Below are 26637 nucleotides of genomic sequence, written 5' to 3'. Positions count from 1 at the left end.
GCAAAGACTCCCTAATTGGCCCATCAATTGGATCGTAAATCAGGAAGTTCATACTCCAATAGACCAAGCTCAATGGCCTGATTGAAGTCATTACATATAGTTTGTATCAATCGTTCTGGTTAGGAAGGAGAAATATAGTCAAGAATCTTGGGGACGAGTCTCCCAAAAGTGCTGAATTGGCAAGAAAACTGGCCTAGATCACAACTGTTTTTTCAGTGCAATTTCATACTTGAATCTCCCCACTCTGTGCAATGCAGAGGTCACAGTCGTGAATATCATTAAAAACCTGGGGTGGGGGGAGCCTATTCACGCCAGAGGCTGAGAGCTCTGGAACTCTGCGAATGTGCAGTGGCCCCAATCTGTCAGTCTCCCTATTTGCTGGCCAGCTCGATCGCAGATTTAAATCACTCACCTGTCTTCCCACCGGTTTCCAGCGCAGACCCAACTGGAACCGTTCTCTGGCTCTGGGAGACACCCACGCATAAGGGACATATGTGTGAATTCTGCAAAATGGCCGGCATGCACATCTCCCAACCCGATCCGCCAGAAAATTTGCAGGCTGCGATGGGAGAATCACCCCTCCTTGTTTCTGACTGGTGTCCAACAGTCTCTGTTAGTAGTATGTGTAAGTAGATATTGGTAGAAAATAGAACTGAGCTTTGTTTTAACATTCACTCTAATCAAATAACTTGCCCTGTCAATGATCACACAAGCATTCAAAGCACGGAAGAATGCTCAACCATGATTGTATTAGAGGAAGGATGTTAGTGATTATTGAGCATTATATTCTGTGTCCATATTTTACATTACTATTGTTTCATTTCTTAGATGGATTACAGGAGGGATTACGAAAATACCAAGTGCGCAGTTCACATCCCTGGTGACATGATTAGCAACGTTGTGGCGAAGAAGTGCCAGCATATCCTCAGCGACATTGAATATCGCAGCTACCTTCATCACTGGACCTGCCTGCCTGATAAGCATGATGTAATTCATGCTAAGAATGCTCAAGAGATCTTAAGTGACGTACGTATGGATTTAGTATGTGGTCTTATCTGTAAATGGTAGGGTACTTAAGGAGAGACATAGCTTACTGTTTACCAGTGGAGGACCTGTGCTGGAGCCTCTGGCTGTCACTAACATTGTAAATATCCACTTTGGGCCAACAGAAATCCTGAGAAGTGATGTGAATAAACATTGGAAGCTAAGCAAAGCTATATTCTATCATAAAAGGGGAGCAGATTAATCACTGTACCTAGATATTTGGCGTTGAGCAATGTGGATTATACACCATGATGAACAATATTACAGCTATTACCTGTGGTGGAATTCAGACAGCCCTTGTGAGAGAGAACTACGTTTTTTCCACGGAACTTTCAAACCCCAGCTGGGTTTTTTTTGCCGTTTGGGAGTCTTGCCCCTGCTGCTTTGCTTATTAGTACCGTTCAATGTTGGGACGTCCAATTAGAATGAAGTAGATTAAAGCTACCTTTGTTAATAGAAACAGGAACTTCCGGATTCATACACAGAATTGAGAAGCTCATGATATCAATACGTTGCTACCATTCACCTTTATCTCTGAGTAACTATGAGAATGCTTGCTACAGTTTGGACGTGGCATTTGCGTTCACGGATATTTCAGAAGAGTTCAACGTCCTTGGAAATTCCCTTTTCAGGATAACTTGTATCTGGCCATGCTCTATGACTCTTTTAATGACTGGTATCAGGACAATTGGAAATAGCTGATAGAAGGAGACTTCAACTAATGCTGACTTGATTTTTCCATGTTACAGTATGTGTACAAGGATGACCTGAACTGGCTGAAGGGCTTGGGCTGTTACGTCTGGGACACTCCAGAAATACTACGAGCCAAACAGTCCTACGATATACAGAGCGAAGTAAGGCATATTTAGCTTCTTAGCAACAATTCTTTCACATTTGATAAAGTGAATGCCAGAATATGGGTTAAATCTGTGGCAGCATAAGTCAAATTCAGTCCAGCCAAATTACAACAAGGAAACTATATACATGTGTGCAGATTAGTCTGTCTGTTATTAAAGAACTTCATGTAGAATGTCATTCTTAATTAGCATTTTATCTTTTTGAATTAGATTTTTGAATTCAGGTTTTAAAGAAGCCTCTTTTCTATTCAGTCACAGGATGTGGGCGTCACTAGCTGGGCCGACTCCTAATTGCCCATTTCTAATTGCCCTTGAACTGATGGCTTGCTCAGGCATTTCAGAATCAACCACACATTTCTTATTCTTTTGTGGGACAAGGGTGTCACTGGCAGGGCCAGCATTAATTGCTCATCTCTGAGGATATTTAGCAGTCAACCACATTACTGTGGCTCTGGAGTCACACGTAGGCCAGACTAGCTAAGGACAGCGGATTTGCTTCCCTAAAGGATGGCACGGTGACACAGTGATTAGCATTGCTGCCTCACACTTCCAGGGACCTGGGTTCGATTCTGGACTTGGGTCACTGTCTGTGTGGAGTTTGCACGCCTTCCCTGTGTCTGCGTGGATTTTCTCTGGGTGCTTCGGTTTCCTCCCACAGTCCAAAGATGTGCGGGTTAAGTTGATTGGCCGTGATAAATTGCCCCTTTGTGTCCCGGGATTTGTAGATTAGAGGGGTAAATATGTGGGGTTACAAGGATAGGGCCTGGGTGGGATTGTTGTCGGTGCAGACTCGATGGGCTGAATGGCTTCCTTCTGCACTATAGGGATTCCATGATTCAATGATATTAGCGAACCAGATGGGCTTTTCCGACAATGGTTTCATGATCATGAGTGGATTCTTAAATCCAGACTTTTTTTGTTAAATTCAAATTCCACCATCTCTCATGGTGGGATTTGAAGCCAGGTCTCCAGAACATTAGCTGAGTTTCTGGATTAATAGTCTAGCGATAATACCATTAGGCCATCGCCTCCCCTAAACAACATTGTTTTGGGTCTGGAGTCACTTGCAGGCAGATTTCCTTCCCCTAGAGAGCATTAATGAACCAGATGGAGTTTTTTTCAACGATGCTTTCATGATCATCCTTAGATTTTCAATTCCTGTTTTTTATTGAATTCTCAGTTTGTTGGAAGTAATGTCCAGGAAGATGTCTGAAATGATATGTTTTGAGATTGCAAATCTGCATTTGGTAACTCTGGACATCTGGATTATTACAGATCAAATACAGAACTGATGGAAAGAAGAATTTTGAGAATTACAGTGTGGTCACAGATACTCCAGTCTACGTCACAGCTGTCCAGAGTGGTCTTCAGTTAAGTGATGTAAGTACTTAACAGCTACCATTCCGAGAACTCAGAATAGCTTTGACTTCAGTTGACCAAATCACAAATATCTGAGAACTCTTTCAATGTGTCCTCCTGTGTGAGCTTTTGATGTCCTTCAGGATAATCAGGACCTAGAACAGTAGTAAGCAACCTCGGCTAGTGAGTGAGCCGCATGAGTGGCCCTCTTTCATCTCAGTGATCGAAACCTTCACTAACCCTGACCGCTCCCCATGAATGAGATTAAATATATGCCGAATACTTCATAACGAGTTATAGAACATGCTTAATCCCTTATATATTAATTGAAATATAATCAACTTCAAATGGTAAAAACAAAAGAAAAATTACACTTTGGACACAGAGGGAGCGCACGGCTCTCACAGTCAATGTTGTGGTCAATCAGTATGACACGGAATCACAGAATACTATGTGCAGAAGATGCCCTTTGGCCCATCGAGTCTGCACCAATGCATGAAAAGCCCTGACTTGCCCACCTAACTCCACTTGCACTTGGCCCATAGCCTTGAATGTTACGGTGTGCCAAGTACTCATAAAGGCATTTTTTAAAGGATGTGGGTCATCCCAGCTCCACCATTCTCCCAGGCATCGCATTCCAGATTGTCACCACTTTCTCCTCAAATCCCCCCTAAACCTCCCAACCCTCACTTTTAACTTATGCCTCTTGTAACTGACCCTTCAACTCAGGAGAACAGCTGTTCCTTATCCACCCTGTCCATGCCCCTCATAATCTTGAACACTTCAATCAGGTCACCCCTCAGTTTTCTCTGCTCCAGACAAAACAACACAAGCCTATCCAATCTCTCTTTACAACTTAAATATTCCATTCCAGGCAACATCCTGGTAAATTCTCTCTGCACCCCTTCCAGTGCATTCACTTCCTTCCTATAATGTGGCGACCAGAACTGCACACAGTACTCCAGCTGTGGCCTCATCAATGTTCTATACAGCTCCATCATGATCTCTCTGCTTTTGTAATCTAATCTCGATTGATAAAGGCTAGTGTGCCATATGCCTTTCTCGCCACCTATTAACATGCCTTTCTACCTGCAGAGATCTATGGACAAACACACCTTGTTCTTCAGAGCTTCCCAGTGTCAGACCTTTCATAGTATACTTCCTTGCTAAATTACTCCTTCCCAAGTGCATCACCTCACACTTTCAATGTTTAAATTCTATCTGGCACTTATCGGCCCATTTGACCATCTTGTCTATATCTTCCTGTAACCCAAGACACTTAGTCTCACTGTTAACCACCCGGCCAATCTTTGCATGCTCCTCTCTTCATTTGCCCTTACTTTATTTGTGTATCACTTCAGACATAGCGGTACAAAAAGAACTATGCGGACGGAAACCAGTGGAATATGGCAACGCAGTGCAGGGGCAACAGTCAACAAAACATCTGTGAGCCACACTCAGAACCCAGAAAGGCCGCATGTGCCCTCCCGCCCCCCCAGGCCTCAGGTTGCCCACCACTCACCGAAACGTAGTGGATAAACATTAAAATTATAGGGTGTTGCTCCTCTTGCTACTTTAGCATGGGTTAAAATGAATCTATTTAACTTAAGCTTTCAGTGCAAGCACGAGATCCTTCCAGTTACCCTGCCATAAAAGTATTGGAACCGAAATTGGCTCTTGTCGTGCTTTTTGTTTGGGTGATAAAGTAGAGTCGGGATCTAATTTTGGTGCACAATCTTTTATGTCTGGAGTCTGCTGGCTTCCGAATTGGAAGTCAGTGATATTCCTCATGTACAGGCTGTTTGATAGAAAGAAGCCTGACAAAGAAACATAGGAAATGAATGGTACAGAAGGAGGCCATTCAGCCTATTAAGTCTGTACCAGCTGAAAAAAAGAGAAATTGAGCCTAATCCCGCTTTCCTTGGTCCATGGCTCTGTAAATTACGACGCTTTAAATGCTTATACAAGTATTTTTAAGTAGGACAAGATAATATTCAGGTGGATGCCTTGTGTATGAAAGTTGGGTTTCTCCCAATTCTACATTAACTAGTCAAGTTTACCCTATACATTGGCTGGTTCAGAATAGCTGTCCTCGAAGGAGCAATTGGTGGTTACTCACGAAAAGGGACATGAACCTTTTTTACAGTACTGGTTCTTTGGAACCAAGAGGAGTTTGCTCCTCCGCCGGCTCAGCTTTCACCTCATCTGCCTCGCCTGTCGGGTAGCAGTTAATGTCCTGCCCTTGCTATTATTTTTTATCCGGCTGGTTTCTGTGGTTCAGCTCACAAGTTACATCATCTTTAATTAACAAAAGGCTGATGGTTCTTCTTCTTACAGGTTAAATACAAAGAAAACTATGAACAAACCAAGGACAAATACACAACTGTTTTGGACACTGTGGATTACAACAGGACCAACGAGCTTAAATCTATCTATAGCAGTGTAAGTTCTTTACACAGGTACTTCCAAGGAAGTATTAAAGGGTTAATGTCACTACAGGGCAAATGCCAACTTTTCATTGACTCCCATGGAGGTGTAATGAATAAATACACTGCATGTATTTAGTATCCGTTGTCCAGACAAATGCATGTAAATGGTTACTTGTTACAATATGGAGACTAGTGCCTGTAAAGCTGTAAACTAACATGAATCGCCATCTCCAGGATAATCATGTCACCCCATGCTTCACATGTGAAGTGATTGGAACAATATAATTGCTGTGTTGGTGCTAGCGTGAGACCAACCATCATATCTCACACTAATAATTACTGCTAACCACATGGATGGATATTAAGACATACCTCTATCTATGGGCACCCCATGTCTTTTATCCCTCATATGTGTTACCATATCATATGTTAACCTACTCAAGTGCCGTAACTGTCAGGTGTTTGTCCTTCCACCACTTCATCTGTCCCAGTTCCATGCCCCCTCTCTCCTCGTCACCCCTCTTCTGCAGCATATCACTGGGATAGTTTACTGAAAGCAATCAGAAGATTAAGCTGCAGGAGTGGTGTCGGAAACCCTTTTAGGGATCATTATTTCATGTATTTTGAGAAACCTGGCGGAAAGGCAAAGCTGATAGGACTGGACACCACGAACTCAAGTAATAAAGGACATACACAGTAAATTAGGCAGCTGCAATCAGATTAATCCACACTGGGAATTGCAAGTTTCATAGAATCATAGAATCCCTCCAGTGCAGAAAGAGGCCATTTGACCCATCAAGTCTGCTGCGACTCTCACAGACCATCTCATTCAGGCCCTATCCTCATAATTACCTCACTAATCACCCAAATCTACACATCTTTAGAAACTAAGGGGCAATTTAGCATGGCCAATCCACCTAACCTGTGCAACTTTGGACTGTGGGAGGAAACTGGATCACCCGCAGGAAACCCACGCAGACAACTGGACAATGTGCAAACTCCACACAGACAGTTACTCAAGACCGGAATCGAACCCGGGTCCCTGGCGCTATGAGGCAGCGGTGCTGACCACTGTGCCACCATGCTGCCCAAGTTTGTAAATTGAAGGAGAAACTGAAAACCCAGGTTGATTAAGAGGGTCTCAATTTGAAGGTCATGGGAAAGAATTAGAGGGGAAAGACTTGAACACAATGAGAGAGTAGGAAGGAGTAGGAGGAATGTGTAAAGATGACAAATTAAATGCAACACCTTTCTGAGTTTGATAAATTATTGTTATGTTTTTATATCTCATGGCATCATCCAAATCTTTTGCATGTGATAAAGACTTAGTTTACCGTAAATTTACTTGCTCCCAGCCTCTCGTTCTTTGTTCAGTGGTGGATTTAGATTTGCATTCTTATGATATCAACACAACTCTCAACATCATGCAACAATATGTAATGTGTATGCTGGCATTTGCCTTGTTGAATTACTTGTTAGATTATCAACATTCAATTTTATGGAAATCATAATCATTTGTACGTTTGCAACTTGGGTTTGAAATAATGCTAATTCATTTCTACATAATCATGCATGTTTTCTTTTCCTAGAATGCTTACAAACTGGCCTGGGATAAGGTGAAGGCCACAAGCTACACGATGCCTGGAGATGCTTTTTCGATAGAGTTGGCCAAGAATCAGAAAGACATTCTTAGCCCAGTAAGTAGAGAATCATAATCGAATGTGGCTAAGGCCAGATAGTTGAAGGTACGCTTCTACTTGCCTGGCACTGGCAGTAATAAGAAAGCATCATGTCTACATTTTCAGCTATTTGTTTTTCTTTTGGCATGAGGAGGTCAAACTGTGAGCATTCAATCTTTCAGATAAAGTACCGCGAAGAATACGAGAAGTTCAAGGCGCTCTACACTGTGCCACGCTCTGTGGAGGATGATCCTTATACTTTGCACTGTCTGAAAACCGGAAAATTAAACCTTGATGTAAGTAGTGTTTGGATTGCACTATAAACCCTGAGTTAGTCAGCCTGAATAATTTACACTCTTCTCCAAGCATTGATTGTAGTTCTTCCTCTGACCAATGTAACCCTGTCTCTGGTCGCGTTATTCGCAAGAGGTTGTCCTTGGCCCTCCCAAGGATTGAGTGCACCTGAGCATCGTTGCCTCAGGTTTTCAAAATAAAATAGGAGAATAGGAGCAGGAGGAGGCCATTTGGTCCTTTGGGCCTGCTCCACTATTCATTATAATCATTGCTGATCATCCATCTCAGTAACCTGATCCCTTCAGCTCCAAGAGCTATAGAGAAGTGAGAAATTTATACAAATGGGATGCCTTGCATCCTTTAAAAAGTACCTGATGAGTACTTGGCACGCCATAACATTCAAGGCTGTGGGCCAAGTACTGGCCAGTGAGATTAGGGAGAAGGTCAGAGCCTTTCATGCGTTAGTGCAGACTCGATGGGCTGAAGAGCCTCTTCTGCACAAGAGTATTCTGTTGGCAGAGGAAGGTTGCCTGGTTTGTAACAGGCTGTGATGTTTGTTTAGTTGGATTGAGAGAATTATCCATTAACCTTTTTGATCTTTTTCATGCATTTTATTTAATTTAATGAGAATCAATTAACGAAATGTCATTTCACTGGTCGTAATCTGTTTGGCTTGTGTTTTATACAGCGTCTGTATCGGGAAGCATATGAACATAACAAAATGAAGGTACACATCATGCCAGACATGTTGGAGGTGGTTGCTGCCAGAGAAACTCAGGACAAGGTCAGCGACATTGACTATCGCAAGTACCTCCACGAATGGACATGTCTGCCAGACCTGCAGATTAACATTCATGCCAGGAAAGTCGGTGAGCAGCTAAGCGATGTAAGTGTTGATTTTCACAGCATGTTTACTTTCACTGAATGGACAGTTATTGTAGTTTTCTGTTACTGAAAGACACACAATGTTATGCAGTTGAATCTTGTGATGCCAAAAAAAAACTTACTGGAATTTTACCAAAAAGGACAGTGGAAGCAAATTTGGCAGCAACTTCCAAAAGGAAATTGGATATATACTTGAAAAGAAAATGACATTGAAAGGCTATGAAGAAAGAGCCTGGGGGTTGGGTGTGGGTGTGGTGGAGGTTGGGTGGGTGTGATGGGGGTTGGGTGGGGGGGAGGGGGCGTTGACCCAATTGAATAGTTCTTTCAAAGTACCGACGCAGGCACAATGGGCCAGGATGCTTACGTCTTTGCAGCTTGATGTATAGTTCAATGGATATAACTAATATGCAGTTGGGTACTGATTCCGTAAAGAAGGTACTAGGTTTGATCCCTGATCTATATTGACTTCAGCCATTCTCGCAAACTTCAAAGCAGTATCGTGGACTATGAAGGGGTTAGCTGCTAGCGATCTGCCCACTGCTCTGCTACAGAGTGTGTGTGTGTGTGTGTTTGTGTATGTTTGCATGTGTTAATGTTTGTATGTGTATGTTGATGTGAGTGTGTGTGTGTTTGTTTTGAGTGTATGTGTTTGCATGTGTGCATGTTTGTGTGTGTCTCTGTGTGCGTGTGTTTATGTGGGCATGTTTGTGTGCATGTGCATGTTTATGTGTGAATGTATTTGTGTGTGTGTGTGTGTGTGTGTGTGTGTGTGTGTTGATGTCCAGTGAGGGCAGGTTTAGGGTGAGATGTGACAACCTATGACTGAATACTGTCACTCACCAGGGTCACACATCACGGGATAAATGGGGCTGAGGAAGCTCATTTACCCACCATCTCCTCCCACTTTCTTATTTAGCCATCCAGAAAGACCTTAGACAAGCCGTTCCAACGCTGTTGCAGCACTTCCCCAGACGATTGCTGATGTTTTAACTCCATTGCTTTATTTTTATCCTGGCACTTTAGTCCCATTTCCTATTCTGTACTCCTCCATAACCTAGCATCCTCTGAAAAAAGTTATCTCATGGAGTACAGAGTCGGAAAGGAAGCCGGAAATCTCTCTATCACCAAATTGCACACATTGCTGCATTTCCATTGGCTCATTCAAGGTCTTCCCAAAAATAGAGCAGACACTTTGCCTCTTTTCGTGTGGATGTCACAGAAAGAGAGGGAGATGGGATTGTTGCAGATGGGATTGTTGCTGCCTACCTGCACCCCCAACTTGGGAGAAAAACCTACCTCTGGAACGATATGCCCTATGGTGAGAAGTGCATGCTAGCAGCAGGGGAGCAGTTTGAGACTGCCCTTTGTTTCTGAGGTTCATGAGCCAATGTACTAAAGTGATTCTCAACTTTTGCTCAGAGCAGGCATTAAGTTGATCAAATGTCTGCATCAACCCACCCAAAGCCAGCATCATGACTATGGGGCATTGTTAGGTGTTGCTCTCATCCGCCTAAACTGACTGTTCCATGAGTGATAAATCATCAAATTGACAAGCAGGGATGAGTCTATAATCCAATGGTACCATTAAGGGCTGAATCAGAAGTTGAGACTGAATGGGGAATAAAACAGAAATTACTGGGAGGAAACTCAGCATCTGTGGTGAGAGAGAAAGAGAGAGAGAGACAGAGTTAATGTTTCGCATCCAATTCTTTGGAACTGAAGTGTTCTGAATTACCAGCAGTCCTGGAGAAGAGCTATACAAGACTCGCAGTGTTGTGTGAGATTCTCTGACCGCTTCTCGGCGTTTTTCTCAGCGGTGAGAGGCGCTGTGCCACTCGCTGACACCGGGATCTTCTGGTCTAGCCGCTGTCAACAGGAATTCCCATTGAAGCCACCACCCCACACCGCCGGGAAACTTGAAACAGGGGGCACGTCCCTGGCGGTCCCAGTGAACCCTGCCGGCATGAATGGCCAGGACATGTTTCTCCCTCTACAGATGCTGCCAGACCTGCTGAGGTTTTCCAGCACTTCCTGTTTTTATTCCAGACCTCCAGCATCTGCAGTATTTTGATTTGATTGCACTAAGTGGGGGAAGGTGACATGTAAAGTAATGGCACCTGCTTAGTTACGACAGAAAGTTGAGCAATTATATTTTGGGGCATTTCTGCTCCTCCTCCGCCCAACAAATTTGTGCAGAGGTCTCCAACAGTTGTTACTCATGCGATGGTTCAAATGTTTGAGTGGTTAGTGCTTAGTTAAGTTCCCCTCTCATGATTTTTCTACTGCCAGTTTCCTATTTTTCAGCCAGAAATGGATTGGTTGGGTGGCAGCTAACAATCCAGTCCAGGTGAGGCTGCAACTGGAGTATAGTACACAGTTTTGGACCCCTTATTTGAGGAAAGATCTAGTGATATTGGAGGCAGTTCAGAGGAAGTTCACTAGATTGATTCCAGAGATGAGGGATTTATTGTATGAAGAGAGATCGAACAGTTTAGGCCTATACTCTCTGGAATTTAGAAGAATGAGGGGAGATGGGGCATTCTAGGATGAGAGGTCATAAGGGTTAGCAAATTTAAAGCAGAGTTGAGGAGAAACTACTTCTCCCAAAGGGTTGTGAATCTGTGGCATTCACTATCGCAAAGTGCAATGGATGCTGGAACAGTGAATAAATTTAAGGAGGAGTTAGACAGATTTTTAATTGGTGATGGTTGAAGGGTTATGGGAAGAAGGCAGGAAAATGGGGAAGAGGAGCATATCAGCCATGATCAAATGGAGGAGTGGACTTGATGGGCTGAATGGCCTAATTCTGTTCCTATTTCTTATGAACTTATGAATCCAGTATTAATTTTTTTTTCTTTATTTCTTTTCAGATTGTGTACAAAGATGACCTCAACTGGCTTAAAGGTATTGGATGCAATGTCTGGGACACTCCACAGATACTTCATGCCAAGAAATCCTACAATCTTCAAAGTGCTGTATGTTGGGAGGATTTGTTCCTTCAATATAATCCAGCAATTGCCCATCTAAGCTTTCCTTCTTGTTACTTCATTTTGAACTGTCACCACTCATTTGATGTATTTCCCACTTCTATTTACTCTGCAGATTCAGTACAAAATGAAGGCTGAAGCAGCAAAGAACGAGTTCTCAGTGGTCTTGGATACCCCACTCTATCGGCAATCTGTTACCAATGCTCACCAACAGAGCGATGTAAGTATTTTGTGAAATGACTTATGAAAGGATGAATATACCCCTATTAGTCTGGATATAGAACACTGCTATCAGCAGCCTGGCACAACATGAAGGGAAAGGAATCAAGGGTTATGGGGATAAGGCAGGGAAAGTGGAGTAAAGTATTATCGCATCAGATCAGTCATGATAAGAACATAAGAAATAGGAGCAGGAGTAGGCCATCTAGCCCTTCGAGCCTGCCCCGCCATTCAATAAGATCATGGCTGATCTGTCGTGTCTCAGTTCCACATTCCCACCCTCTCCCCATAACCCTTAATCCCCTCTCTTATCAAAAACCTATCAACCCGCGTCTTAAATATATTTAACGAGGCAGCCTCCCCCACTTCAACGGGCAGAGAATTCCAGAGATTCACCACCCTTTGAGTGAAGAAGTTCCTCCTCAACTCTGTTCTAAACCGCCCCCCCTTTATCTTGAGGCTGTGTCCTCTAGTCCTACTGTCCTTTCTGAGCAGGAAGAGCCTCTCCACCTCTATCCTATCCATTCCATTCATCATCTTATATGTCTCAATGAGATCTCCCCTCATTCTTCTAAACTCTAACGAGTACAAGCCTAGTTTATTCAGCCTCTCCTCATAGTTTGACCCCCTCAACGCCGGTATCAACCTAGTAAACCTCCTCTGCACTCCCTCCAAGGCCAAAATATCCTTGCGTAAGTGCGGCGACCAAAACTGCACACAGTACTCCAGCTGCGGCCTCACCAGTGCCCTGTACAGTTGCAGCAAGACCTCCCTACTTTTATATTCAATCCCCCTCACTATGAAGGCCAGCATCCCATTCACCTTCCTGACCACCTGCTGCACCTGCAAGCTGGGTTTTGCGACTCATGCACAAGGATCCCGAGGTCCCTCTGCACCGTCGCCTGCTGCAGTTTTTCGCCATGTAAGTAATAGTCCTTCCTACCATTATTCCTACCAAAGTGGACAACTTCACACTTGCCAACATTAAATTCCATTTGCCATTTCCTGGCCCATTCGCCCAGCCTATCTAGATCCTTCTGCAGACTTTCCACACCCTCCGCACAATTTGCCGTTCCACCAATCTTGGTGTCATCAGCAAATTTCGACACCATACACTCGGTTCCCTCCTCCAGATCATCTATATAAATGGTAAATAGCTGAGGCCCCAGCACCGACCCCTGGGGCACTCCTCTAGTCACCAACCGCCAATCCGAATAGCACCCATTGACCCCCACTCTCTACCTCCTATTTGACAGCCAATCCCCTATCCACGCTAACACCCTACCCCCAACTCCATGCCCCCTGACCTTCTGTAATAACCTCTTGTGCAGCACCTTATCAAATGCCTTCTGAAAATCAAGAAACACCACATCCATCGGCTCTCCTCTATCCACCGCCCTAGACACATCCTCATAGAACTCCAATAAATTCGTCAGACACGACTTCCCCTTAACGAAACCATGCTGCGTCTGCTCTATCAAACAATTCTCCTCAAGATGCCTCACTATTTTCTCCTTGATCACGGATTCTAACATTTTACCTACAACAGACGTTAAACTAACCGGCCTATAATTCCCTGCCTTTTGCCTGTCACCCTTCTTAAACAACGGCGTAACATTAGCCGTTATCCAATCTTCTGGCACTTCCTCGGAATCCAGCGAGGTTTGGAAAATAATCACCAAGGCATCCACTATCACCTCCGATCTTATTGAATAGCAGAGCAGATTCAATGGCTGAATGGCCTACTTCTGTTCCTGTCTTATAGTATTATGATATATGATGACACTTCTACATAGAGCATCAATAATTTGATAACAATTTATAGCCCTTCAAAAGACAATGTTGTTGAGAGTAAACTTTCCTATAGTTGAATATTTATATGTATACATTATTCACAAATCTTGTGTATATGTTAAATACATACATTTCATTCCTGTATATTCACATTTGTATCTGGAAATATAGATATTCATATATTCATCAACATAATTATATTTCATGGGAGATATTTGTGTGCACCTCAACCATTTTTGTTTTCAATATTTTGTCAATAATTTGAAAAAGTATGTTCCATTAATTCTCCTCTCTCTGTTTTTCAGATTGTGTATCGCAATGTTTATGAGACAAGTATTAAAGGGACAGTTGCTCCAACGACAAAGACCGTAGAGCTGGATAGAGCTCAAGAAGCCTATAAGTTACAGAGTGAGGTAAGCATGTGTTTCAGTTAAGAATTTTTAATAAATCACGAGAGGTTTCTCCTTTTAATTGTGCTCTGTGACATTCCTTTTGTAGAATCTATATCGTGATGTCGGCCGGAGCCTCCTCCCCACTGGATACACGCTTCCAGCGGATATCCCATCCTTAAAACATGCCAGAAAAGTCGACTATAACCGCAGCGATGTAAGTGTTGCCAAAATGGCACTCACTCTTGTGAACTCCCTGAGCTCCACGTTAGAATCCCTTCAACCAGGCTTCTGTCCTTGTCCAACCAAAACAGATCTTATCAAAATCAGGATTAAATAGAATCCATGCGACAAAGGTTAACTTTCTCTCCTTGTCCTTCTATAGAATCCCTACAGTGCAGAAGGAGGCCATTCAGCCCATTGAGTCTGCACTGACAACAATCCCAACAGGCCCTATCCCACATATTTACCTCGCTAATCCCTCTAACCTACACATCCTGGGACTCTGAGGGACAATTTAGCAATTCTGGACCTGTCTGCAGCCTTTGATATGTTTGATTGGAATCCCTGGTCTGCTGCAGTGAATGGAGTTTTGGCTGAGCGTCGGAATCTCCATTCTCACCGGCAGTAGGGAGCCATGGACGAGCTTGGAGATTCATGCCCATTCTCTGGTGTAGCAAGATTCACATCACTGAATGCTTCACTGCTGATGAAGCACATTTGAAATGTTGTCATTGTTTTAATGCAGAGAATTGCTGTTTGCACTCTTTCTCTAAGGTTTCTACTAATCTGCTGCTGCTGCTAAGACACATGGAAACTGCAGGTGATGATGTTAGAGCCAGAGATCACAATAGCTCAGAAGGATTTCAGCACTATATACAAGCATACAAAATCAAAGAGAATCCATGACTACAAATAATTGTGTTATTGAATTTGCCCTGTTTAAAAGCCTTAAGATTTTGTTCTTAATCTGGGGATCATTGCTAAAAGCATTCCTCATTTTTTTTCTAGCTGAAGTACAAAGAAGCTTATGAACATATGAAAGCTAGAGGTTACAATTTGACCCCAGAAACCATCAGCATCACTGCAGCCAAGAGGGCAGATAATATTTTGAACCAGGTAATGCAAGTGAACACCACTGACAATATCACTGGGAGAAATATGAATGTTTTGATTTGATTTATTATTGTCAGATTTGTTAGTATGCATTGAAAAGTATTGCTTCTTGTGTGCTATACAGACATAGAAAAGAAAAGGAGAGGGTGCAGGCTGTAATGTTACAGTCACAGCTAGGATGTAGAAAAAGATCAACTTAATGCAAGGTAGGTCCATTCCAAAGTCTGATGGCAGCAGGAAAGAAGCTGTAACCAAAAGAGAAAATGCTGGAAAATCTCAGGTCTGGCAGCATCTGTAAGGAGAGAAAAGAGAGATGTTTTGAGTCCAGATGACCCTTTGTCAAGGGAAGAAACTGTTCTTGAGTTGGTTAGTATGTGACCTCAGACTCCTGTATCTTTTTCCTGACAGAAGAAGGTGGAAGAGAGAATGTCCGGGGTGCATGGGGTCCTTAATTATGCTGGCTGCTTTTCCAACGCAGTGGGGAGTGTTAACAGAGTGAATGGACGGGAGTCTGGTTTGTGTAAGGATCGGCCTTTGTAGTTTCTTGTGGTCTTGGACAGAGCAGAAGCCATACCAAACTGTGATACAACCAGAAAGACTGCTTTCAATGGTGTATCTGTAAAAGTTGGTGAGAGTCATAGCGGACATACCAAATTTCCTTAAACTCCTGAAAAAGCAGAGACGTTGGTAGGCTCTCTTAACTATAGTGTCAGTGTGGAGGGACCAGGACAGATTGTTACTGATCTGGACATCTAGAAACTTGTATGATGCAATGTATGACACATTTAACAATTTTCTCTTCTACAGCGACTGTATCGATTGGAGTATGACACCCACAAAGACAAGATTCACCCTGCCCATGACACTCCTGAAATTCGTCAAGTCAAAGCCACGCAGGAGGCAATCAGTGACGTAAGTTTCGATAATGAAAATATTTAAACCAAGCATGTTTTCTTTACCAAAAAAGGATTAAATGATTTGACTTGTTGTTTTCCTTTAGCTATGTTACAAGTCGGACTACTTCAGGTTCAAAGGCCAGAAGATTTCTCTTCCCATCACCCCGGAGCTACTTCATCACCGTTATGTTGGCGAAATCACCAGTGATGTAATTATCAAATCTGCTCTTGCTTATTTGTGCACTTTTGGTTCAATTTTTGCTCCATGTTTTCTGCACAGTGCTAAGTTTGTGACTTTTCCTTATACAGAATAAGTACAAGGAAGATCTTCAGTGGCTGAAAGGCGCTAGCTGCTTCCTGTACGGAACTCCTGAAATGATCCGAGTGCGCGACTTGCACACATTCTGGGTCAGTCTTTCTTTCTTTAACCTGGGGATACCATAGATTCTTACGAAGTGAAAATAAAATGCATTGTCTTGTGATGTTCTAAGTTACTACTGTAACGTATTAATGTAAAAAAGCAGGGGTGGGTCATTGGTACTTGATTATATAGCAACTAATATTTTATTTAATTTATTGTTATCACATGTATTGGGATACAGTGAAAAGTATTGTTTCCTGAGGGCTATACAGACAAAATATACTGTTCACAGAATACGTAGGGGAGAAGTAAAGGAAAGGGTGCAGAATGTAGTCTTACAGTCATAGCTAGTGTGCAGTAGAGAAAGGTCAGCTTAATATATGGTAGGTCCATTCAAAAGTCTGATGGCAGCAGGGAAAAAGCTGTTCTTGAGTAGGTAATAGAATTGTGGACAGTGGAAAGAAGAAGAACCCAAAGTCTGAGCCAGTCTAGCCTTTGTGATATAAACTTTTGCTGTAAAAGTAAGTTTTCAACACTGTGTGACCACCATGACCTGGGACAGGGAGTTCCTGAGACCTGCCAAACTTGGTTGTTCTGAGAGAAGCAAGTTCTGCATGGCAAACAGCAACACTAGACGGGATTTTCTGACCATTCTGGCAGCGGGATCTTCTGGTTCCGCACACAGCGATCCCCTGTCACGGGTTTCCTGGAATGCAGGTTGCAAATAACGGGAAACCCCGTTGACAGCAGTGGGACCGGAAGATCCGCCACCAGCCAAGGACGGGCTTGCTCCATCACCACAGAACACAGCACGGGATTGAGACAGGGGAGAATTTCCATTCACTGTTTCATGGCTTGGCCACTGCATCAGGAACAATAATCCCGTTGCATATTGACAGCCCTTATATTGAAACATAAATAAAAGACACTACGAAGGCTGAAGTACTGAAATGAGAATGGAAAATGTGGTTACTTAGTCTGGCAGCATCTTTAAGTTTAAGTTAGTGTCACAAGTTGGCTTACATTAACACTGCAATGAAGTTACTGTGAAAATCCCCTAGTCGCCACACTCCGGCGCCTGTTGGGTACGCTGAGGGAGAATTTAGCATGGCCAACGCACCTAACCAGCACATCTTTCAGACTGTGGGAGGGAACCCACGCAAACACGGAGAGAATGTGCAGATTCCGCACAGACAGTGACCCAAGCCGGGAATTGAACCCCAGCCTTGGCTCTGTGAAGCAGCAGTGCTAACCACTGTACCACCCATCTGTTGAGCAAGAGAAGTAGAATGAATGTTTCAGGTCGATGGTCTGGTTTGGGGAGGGGGGTAAAGGTTTAACTCCTGAGTGACATTTCTGAAATCATTGTGGCTCTCAATCCAGTAAAGATTTGAAAAGATGTTTTAACATTGCTTTTTATGTGTTCCTTTCAGACTGGCTACGACAAAGCTGCCAAGAAGATTCGTGACAAGCATACATCGGTTCTTGATACTCCTGAATACAGACGTGTGACAGAACTGAAAACTCACTTGAGCAATGTACGTACATAATCACAAATATACCACTTAATGATGTTCAAATGAGAATTCTATCGTAACTTCCCCTTTATCACAAATAGGAAGGTGGCTTTCCTTTGCATGAAGTTGTTAGGTAACATCAGGAAAATGTTTCAAACATTCTTCTGAATTCTAGGGATGAAACAGAAATGTTCCTTCAGGTCAGGACCAAACTTTGATGTGGATTCTTAGCCAAGTGGGAGAGCTCTAGTATAGACCTACCTGCCTCTCAGAGCCCAAGAAGGATGATTTCCCTTATAAAAACACCTTCCTTGACCATCAAGTCCTGGAGCAGGACTTGAACCTGGAGCTCAGAGGCTAGCCACTGCGCCACAGGACTTCCTATGTGCTGTCCCCTAGGCATGGCCTTTAATTCGAAGTTGTAAACCTCACAATGATCAACTAGTGCATGTTCTTTCTGAAGAAGATCACTTATCTCAGGGTTAACTTAGCTCCGATGTGACATGTTTGCTGAAGCAAGATTGGAAACAAGTCACGTTTCTGTCTCGGACTTGACAATCCAGTATGTGAGTCAGAAAACTCCACAGCAATGCCACCTAGCCTTGATGGGTGATCATCTAGCCTTGCTCCCTAATTGACCATGCCGGCACAGACCTGACACTGGGACTGCGATTCTCCCCAATTAGGCTCCAGATAACCCTGAATTGCTCATACACTAATCTGTAGGCTGATCCTAACTGGATAGGCAGTGAGAGTATCTTGCACATGATGGTAAATTGCAATTTTAGCTGGTTAAACTCCAGCACTTAGCACATTTAGAAATTAGGGATCACTATCTTAGAATTGCCCTTATTTGACAGAGGAGTTGTTGTAGTGCAGAGGGTAGTGTCCCAGACTCTGAGCCAGAAGCTCTGGGTTCGAATCCCACCCCAGGACTTGATGGCCAAAGAAGGTGTATTCACAGCCTGGTCAAACATGTTGAGTGTGTCAACCTGCAATTCTTTCCAAACACACTGATGGTAAGAGCAGGAGTAGTTCCTGGTCAGCCTAAGCCTGATGTGGAGTGGTGCCCTCCTCTAGCTATAAGCCCCTGGTAACAGGCTAGTAATCTGTTCCAGGAATTACTAGCTACGGAAATGGACTGAAGTCTGCCTTAGTGCACTATAGGTGCACAAAGAGAATTGGAATTTAGGACAGATATAAGGAGTTTTTTTTCTCTGAGGATAGAGTGAGTTTGGAACTTTACCTCAGAAGGTTATTTCGACAGGGGCATTGAATATTTTTAAGTCTGAGTTTGATAGATTCTGAGGTGGATGGTAATGTGGTACTGAACCACACTTCAGCCATGATCTCAGTGAATAACAGAACAGGCTGGAGGGGCTGAATGATCTACTTCTGCTCCTTTTTCATATGTTTGCATATTCATATATAATTCCTAAAGATTATCTGCAGCCAGCCTGCCCCAGAGCTTCTTGAACTTAAATAAATGGAGTATGTCACTATGACAGTTGTTTTGTGGAGTTGCAGTAGTGCCAGGAACCCGTGTGCCAGGAACTTCATGTACCCGCTTGCCAATGTCATCTTAGACCACTCTACATGAAAGTAGAGGAGGATTTCCTGAGAGTAACATAATAACTGCTGGAAAGCATTTGGCTCCAGCAAGCTACCCTTCCATTTAATTAGATTTTGCCATTTCTACACCTCAGTTCCAGGTACCTCTCTTAACTCCATAGAAACATAAAGCCATTAAATCCCTCCTTCTGCACTGACTGTCCAAAAGAGCATCTTACACAGGCTAGCCATCCCTGCACCCTATCCGTGTGACCCCATGCATTTGCCATGGCTAATCCACTAACATACACATCTCTAGACACTAAGAGATAATTTAACATGGCCAATCCACCTAATCTGCACATTTTTGGACCAGAGCACCTGAAGGAAAGCCACACAGACATGAGGAGAATGTGCAAACTTCACACAAACAGTGACCCAGGGCTGGAATTGAACCCTGGTCCCCTGTGAAGCAGCAGTGCTAACCACTGTGGCACCATGCGCCTCCGCATCCCTTTATTGTGTTCCCAACAAAATTCCACCATTCTCTGTCTTGAAAGGTCCAATCGTCACAACAATGACATAAATTTGACCTTGAGTGTAAATAAACTCTTAAAGGATTATGTTAATCTTGGAGACTCTTGAAGCATAATGATGGGTTTCAGTTCTTAATAGACATTCGGGCCAGCCATATATCTGATCATGGATAAAACATAACCAATGGCACATTTTAGCAAGCTATTTGTGCATTCATTCATTTCTTGTCAATTTTAGCTGGTGTATCGGGCTGATGGGAATGAAGCAAAGACAAAGTACACACCAAGGCTCGACACTGTGGATCTTAACCGAGCCAAACATGGTCAGAAGATACAGAGCCAGGTGAGATCAGATATGTAGTCCAATTCAAATGATGGCTTCTTACTTTAATAATGTTTTAATAATTAGTAATTGTCTCAAAACCTCAAAGGGGAAATTAAATCTACCGCTTATACAACACCAACACAGAGTACTGTGGATGCTAGAAATCAAAATTAAGAAACTGTTAGAAATTCTCAACAGGCCAGGCAGCATCAGCGCAGAGACAAACTCATGTTTCAAGATGATGACCTTATCAATCATCTGATTAGCCAATTTGGAGGAACATTACAGCTGAATAGCTCATCCTGAAATAGGGTGGAATTTAATGCCCTCCCTTGAAGTGAATTTAGAGGTAGGTGGCATTTAATTGTGTGCGAAGATGACAGGTTGGCACAATAGCATCTTCCCGTCTCTGTCCCTTTAAGGCCAGGACAGGAAGACTCATGGTCAATCTTCCTGCCCTGATGTCTACTGGGGCCTTTAGGTGGGCAATTAATCCCTCCGCTGTTGGTATTCAACCTGTATTGGCGGGACAATTGCCACGTGGGGAAGTCAACAAACAAACTCTGTTGTGCTTGCTTGTCAACCCCCTAATCAGGCACTCGGTGTCTATTTGAGGGACACAACCTTGGGAAATTAGGGGGTCTCACTGGGAGACAACCCTTCCCCATGTCTCTGATTCCCGCCCCCACTCCCAACTTTCCTCCTGTCCCATGACTTGCATCCTACCCCAGCCACCTGTGGCCTGGGTCCCTTGTTGATTGGGAGCCTTTGGTAGGTGCATTGACTACAGCTATCACTGCTCCCCCTGGTGGTACTGCGTGCAATCAGAAGCTGCTGACTTCTAACTGGCTGTCAGGCAAGGGAGAGGGGAGGGAACTTCTTATGTCCTTTACTGACACTTCATATGGTGGTCCTTCGCCAGACGTGGCACGTGGGGCTCTGCCAGTAAGTCCTCATTGCTTGGAATAGAGTTCGGGCATCTGATGGCAGAGTCCTGAAGCCCAGAAGGAAAATCCTGCCTTGGATGTTTAATTATCAGTTTTAAGAGATTTGATTTGAGCTTTACTTGTTGCCTGGATGTGCATGTGGTCATCTATTCAAAATATCCAGCTGTGGGAACCAAAGCATACTTTTTGTTTACCAGCCATAGTAGTTTTATTTAAGGAGTTGAAAAATGCACAGTTTTGAAATTTATTACATTCTAACCCTTAAATCTTATAATTCAAGAGTAAGAGAGTTGGCTCCACCAAGTCAAAATAAGAAGCCAAAATGCTTTGTAGAGCTGTTTCTAGTTCACAGATTGAATATCATTGGTTATTTTAGATCTAGTCAGAAATCAATTTAAAAAATTGTCAATTTGAAGAAGTTAGTACATCATTAACAGGGCTGATGGAAAATTCAAGAGCGGCAGTGTTTTTCAACATGGATATGTTTTGCTGTGCTGATTTAATAGTATAGTGAGACCTGTCAAGAACTGTCGATTACCACATTCCTTACTACTCCTGATTTCTTCTTCCTTCCTCAGTACTTGTACGTCGAGTTAGCTACCAAGGATAGACCACATTACATACCTCATGAACATACAACAAGTCTGGATCATGCCAAGCACGTCAAACACTTTGCCAGTGAGGTGAGTGCTCAGGAAGCAGGTAAGCAGTTATCTGGAAAGCTTGTTAGAAAAGTAATATAAAGAGGTATATTGTTATGGCTCTTATTGTTATAGCTGGGGATAGGTTGGGATTGTTGTCAGTGTGGGCTCAATGGGCTGAATGGCCTCCTTCTGCACTGCAGTGATTCTATATTCCATTTTAAGAAAATAAGTTATTTCCATTAGAAAATTGAGTAAATGTGCAGAAGAATTAAAGAAACAAAAAAATTGGGCCTGGATTTTCACTCCCAGAATGAAAGCATGGAGTCAGGACATTTCCCGCAAAACTGACAAAGAAAAAGTGTCCTGGAAGGTCAAATTTTCACTCCAGAGTTCTGGGATCCTTGGGAGTTAAGCTGGATGACTCCAGAATAAGTGTGGGGGATTCCAGGTGTGGAGGTGGGCTAGTTGGAAGGCCTACCTCTGTCAATGCTGTATCAAATAACTTTTTTAAACAAAAATTAGCTCTCCAACCTTCACACCCCCATACATTTCCCATATGCCATCCATGCCAACCCATGTCAACTGATGCCACCTCCCCATGGTGACCCACATCCTCCATGCCAGCCTATGCTCTGCCCGACCCTCTGACCCTTTACAGCCACAATGCCAACTTATGGCAACTCATGCCAACTGATTGTTTCCAAGTATCTATTGCAGGCTTCATTTTTAATAAACACATTCACTCATAAAAGCCCAGTTATTGCATTTGCATTGTTTCAACTATATTATCCTTTATAACTACAAACATTTCAATGGGATTGCCTCATCCCTTATAAAAACAAGCATTGGAATTCATAATCCCACTTCAAAAAGCCCATAGCCACTTGAGACTGTCGATCCAACTGTGAAATGGTAGGCCACCTACTGTGATAATGGACAGTTATGAAATAAGTCATGCAGCATTAAACCCTAAGGCTTATATCACTAGGCAGAGTGAAATAGCAAACAATCTTTTTAACACTCCAATTTTTTTTCGAATAGTTAAAGGGTAGGAGTTTTAAATGACTTAACAGCTTAACATTTCCCTTTGACAGTTCTGCTTGACACTTCTGATAGTTGGTTTTGACAAGTTATCTTGACACATTTGACAATTGTTTGTTACTATTCCTCTTAACACTTCAGACAGTTCCAATGAACTTTGCAATTCCCATGAATTTATGAACTTTTTATGCATGTTCATGCCTAATTTCAGAAATCATAAAGGTCAGCTGTCCTCTTCCAAAGATAACAAACTCTCCCAAATGTGCACCTACCCTCCCCCAGAAGGCACCTGACCTTCCCCAAAAGATTCAGACTTCTCCAACAACCTCTCAGAAATCTCTCATAACAAAATCGTACCTGAGAGGCAGCAGTTGTTGATTTCTGTGGGCAGTTGCTTCTCCTAAATATGCATGCAGTAATCCCAACTGGGCCCATTCCCATCAAACTGTAGGTGGCAGATTCAGGGATAGAATTTCTCACCCTCTGTCGTTGCAAAGATCCAGGCCCCAATGTGTTTGTGTAAAATTCTTTTGTTGCTATTTTAACAGGATTGTTACTGAATTTAAAAAAACAAATTAAGTTGACACTTTCACTAGAACAGCTCACGGAATTTTAATGCTTCACATGCAGTGAATATCACAAATGCAACTTTGTCTTCCAGGGTGCTGGATATTAATTGTATGAATGGTTAGGATTGAAAGACTTACATTATAGAATTCCTTTCATGACTACTGAACACGCCAAAGAGCTTTAATTCTAATGCATCTTTTTCTTTCCTGTGTTAGAAAAAATACAAGGAACAGTATGAAAATATGAAGAGTAAATACACTCCAATCCCAGACACTCCAATGCTGTTGGGGTCTAAGAAAGCTTATATAATCGCCAGTGACGTATGTACTGAATTTTCATTTTTTTTAAGTGTAAAGGGAGTATCATATTCATCTGTTGACTTTTCATATTTTGAATACATCTTTTCTTTTAATAGTTAAGGTATAAGGAAGCCTTTGAACACGCAAAGGGTCACTATCGCACAGTTAAGGATGCCCTGAACATTACCTATCACCGCAAAGTCACAGATGATATCAGTGAGGTATGTAGTACCTACTTTTAAGCGGTTGAATTCTTTTGCACCCTTCAAGGGTTTCCCAATGGATGGGGTCACCTCCATCCATGGGGTCCTGACACGACACGTATAATCTGGAGCACTGCTGATGGAAAATCAGTGACTTAAAGTTTTAAAGTTTAAAGTTAATTTATTAAATTCATAAGTAGGCTTACTTTAAAACTGCAATGACGCTAAAGTGAAAATTCCCTAGTCGCCACACTGCAGTGCCTGTTCAGATGAACTGAGGGGGAATTTAGCACAGCCAATGCACCTAACCCAGACGTCTTTCCGATTGTGGGAAGAACAGCAAGTGCCCAACGTAGTGAAGAGCAAGCTTTTATTTCATTGAGGGTAAGCAATTGCCCATCATTACGTACTTTAACTAATTTTCCATTTTGTTGACATGATTGTAAGAGAGTATTTCTGGCCAATTTTCATTCCCCCATGACAAACATTTGGGCAAAACTGAGACTTATGACCGTTATGAATGAATTTTAATATATTGAAGACAATCAATTTTAAACATTTTCTTTTGTTTCCTTTCACTTTGCCTTCTGTTGATGGCACACACCTTCAGTATCCTGAGCTCAAGTCTCAGGAACTCTGTCTTCTAACATGGCCATTTCTGCCTCTGCTTTTAAAAAGACTACCCTTTGATGAAGATTTCTCCTGGATTTCCACTCCATGGCTTGGAACCTATCCTTTCATTTATTTAATCTATTTTCTGTCTTTCTGGCTTCTATGGGAAAAGCGTTCAGGGTGTTAATAGCTGGCACGCTGTAAAGCTTAAGCAAAGTCTTCATATTGGGACAAATGTTCTTAACCCTTCTCCCCAAATAGCCCTCAAAAAACACTATGGTCAGCATCTGGTGGCCCCATTAGCCATGGGTGGGAATCCCGTAATAGTTGCTATATCTCACGAGTGGCCAAAAAAGGGGATTTGCATAACCAAGATCTCAGTTTGAGATCTTTCCCACCTGCATCAGGGCATGAATCTGATTTCAATATATTATATAAGTTATTATTAAAGGGCATATAACCATGGCATCTGACTACAGCGCATCCTCCGCCACCTCACCCTGCCCTACCCCCCTTCCTCCCTCCCCTCCCACCCCCACCCTGGAGCACAGCCCAGTAGCATGACGTATGCCAGCGCATATCAGTATCAGTTTTCAAAAACAATAACCACTCGTAATGACCACACCAGAGCTGCCAGTAAGCCCCGGAAGTTGAGGGTCAAGGTTGGGTATTGTCTCCTGGCACCCTGAGCTTGGAGGGAGATGAATTAGCAGAGAATGGTTCAGCTTGAGCCATTGCCATTAGAATGACCATTGAAACCCCTTTAGACTGGCAATTTATAATGTATCATTATAAATGACAACTGGCTACATCAGAAAAATGAAGTGGCCATTTTGAACTGAGCGCTATTTTATCTGTTTATAAATTGATACCACGTATGCTACTTCATATTATTCAGGCTGCACCAATACACACTGCTTTCCTGTTGTTACCCAGTCCAAAAATGCCAGGTAATATCTGTGAGAAATTTAATTGGTAAAGTTTTTCTCACCATATCCTGTGATGGGATAGGCTGATTTTGTATCTTGCGATCCACATCATGAGGCACTTTTTTCAGTCCCCACCCGGTTCACCAGTTCAATAAGGTCCTCATCACTATTAATCGTTCATGCAGTTTCTTGTTTCACTTCAATTTCCTGCCATTTTCTTTTTAAAGTTCCCAGCATGTCACATTCCTCTGTGACACATGATGTACCATCCATTAGGTTTAAACCCGTTCACTCAAGGGAGACAGAGAAGACCTTATACTTGTAGCCATCATGCAAGTGACCTGACTGTGCATTTCAGCACAGGAACAGGCCTTCAGCCCTCCAAGCCCATGTTGATCATATCGTCCTATCTAAACCAACTGCTTTAATGTCTCTTTTCCCCATTTGTTCATATGTCTATCAAGATAAGTCTTAAATGTGGCTAACGTACCAGCCTCACTTGGCAGTACATCCCAACACCCTCTGTGTAAAAAAAATTTCTCCCACACATCTCCACTGAACCTTCCCCCCCTTATATTGAACTCGTGCCCCGTTGTAATTGTCATTTCTGCCCTATCTATACCTCACATAATTTTATAAACTTCTATCAGGTTGCCCCTTCTTCTTTCCAGGGAGAACAATTCCAGTTTATTCAATCTCCTTATAGCCAGTACCCTCCGTACCAAGCATCATCTTGGTAAACCTTTTTTTTGCATTCTCTCTAAAGCTCTATGTCCTGCTGCAGTGGCCTTGTGCCTTTTTACTTTGACACAGTAGCCCCCTGTTGCCCATTGCAATTTGTGCACAGATGACAGGCCATCTTATCACAGGTTGCGCAGGAGAAGGGTCACTTGCACTCAGTTTGAATTTCAGCGCTGTATCCAGTTTGATGCGGCTATAGTATCTGTTGAAAGAAATCACATCTTACCAATGGGATCATTAAAGTAGGGTTATTGCTATAATCAAATGCTCATTAGAGTCAAGTTATATTGTCGTTTCCCAAATCTTGCTCCTACGTGTTATTTGTTCTAAACATACTCATGGAGAAATGTTCTCAAAATATTGTGTGGGATTCTTCAGGTGACATAGGCATTCCAGGCATTCATGGACAATGG

General features: G+C 42.7%; 1 protein-coding gene across 39 annotated transcripts in view; it reads left to right on the top strand.

The window, feature by feature from the left end:
• neb (nebulin) overlaps positions 1 to 26637 on the top strand; it is a 283417-nt gene that overhangs the window by 163001 nt on the left and 93779 nt on the right. For all 39 annotated transcript variants that reach the window (XM_080199424.1, XM_080199416.1, XM_080199415.1 and 36 more), the window contains 20 exons: positions 829 to 1026; positions 1794 to 1898; positions 3177 to 3281; positions 5598 to 5702; positions 7279 to 7386; positions 7551 to 7664; positions 8351 to 8548; positions 11418 to 11522; positions 11650 to 11754; positions 13853 to 13960; positions 14046 to 14153; positions 14948 to 15055; positions 15860 to 15964; positions 16053 to 16157; positions 16258 to 16356; positions 17743 to 17847; positions 20152 to 20256; positions 21764 to 21868; positions 23656 to 23760; positions 23856 to 23960. In XM_080199424.1, the coding sequence (XP_080055550.1) occupies positions 829 to 1026; positions 1794 to 1898; positions 3177 to 3281; positions 5598 to 5702; positions 7279 to 7386; positions 7551 to 7664; positions 8351 to 8548; positions 11418 to 11522; positions 11650 to 11754; positions 13853 to 13960; positions 14046 to 14153; positions 14948 to 15055; positions 15860 to 15964; positions 16053 to 16157; positions 16258 to 16356; positions 17743 to 17847; positions 20152 to 20256; positions 21764 to 21868; positions 23656 to 23760; positions 23856 to 23960 (2301 nt within the window). The remainder of the gene's footprint in view (positions 1 to 828; positions 1027 to 1793; positions 1899 to 3176; positions 3282 to 5597; positions 5703 to 7278; positions 7387 to 7550; positions 7665 to 8350; positions 8549 to 11417; positions 11523 to 11649; positions 11755 to 13852; positions 13961 to 14045; positions 14154 to 14947; positions 15056 to 15859; positions 15965 to 16052; positions 16158 to 16257; positions 16357 to 17742; positions 17848 to 20151; positions 20257 to 21763; positions 21869 to 23655; positions 23761 to 23855; positions 23961 to 26637) is intronic.

The sequence above is a fragment of the Carcharhinus amblyrhynchos genome, chromosome 11 (genome assembly GCF_965287045.1).
Source record: "Carcharhinus amblyrhynchos chromosome 11, sCarAmb.v2.hapA, whole genome shotgun sequence".
Classification (NCBI taxonomy): domain Eukaryota; kingdom Metazoa; phylum Chordata; class Chondrichthyes; order Carcharhiniformes; family Carcharhinidae; genus Carcharhinus; species Carcharhinus amblyrhynchos.
Note: the sequence above shows the minus strand (reverse complement) of the source record. Positions and strands in the feature narration are given on the sequence as shown.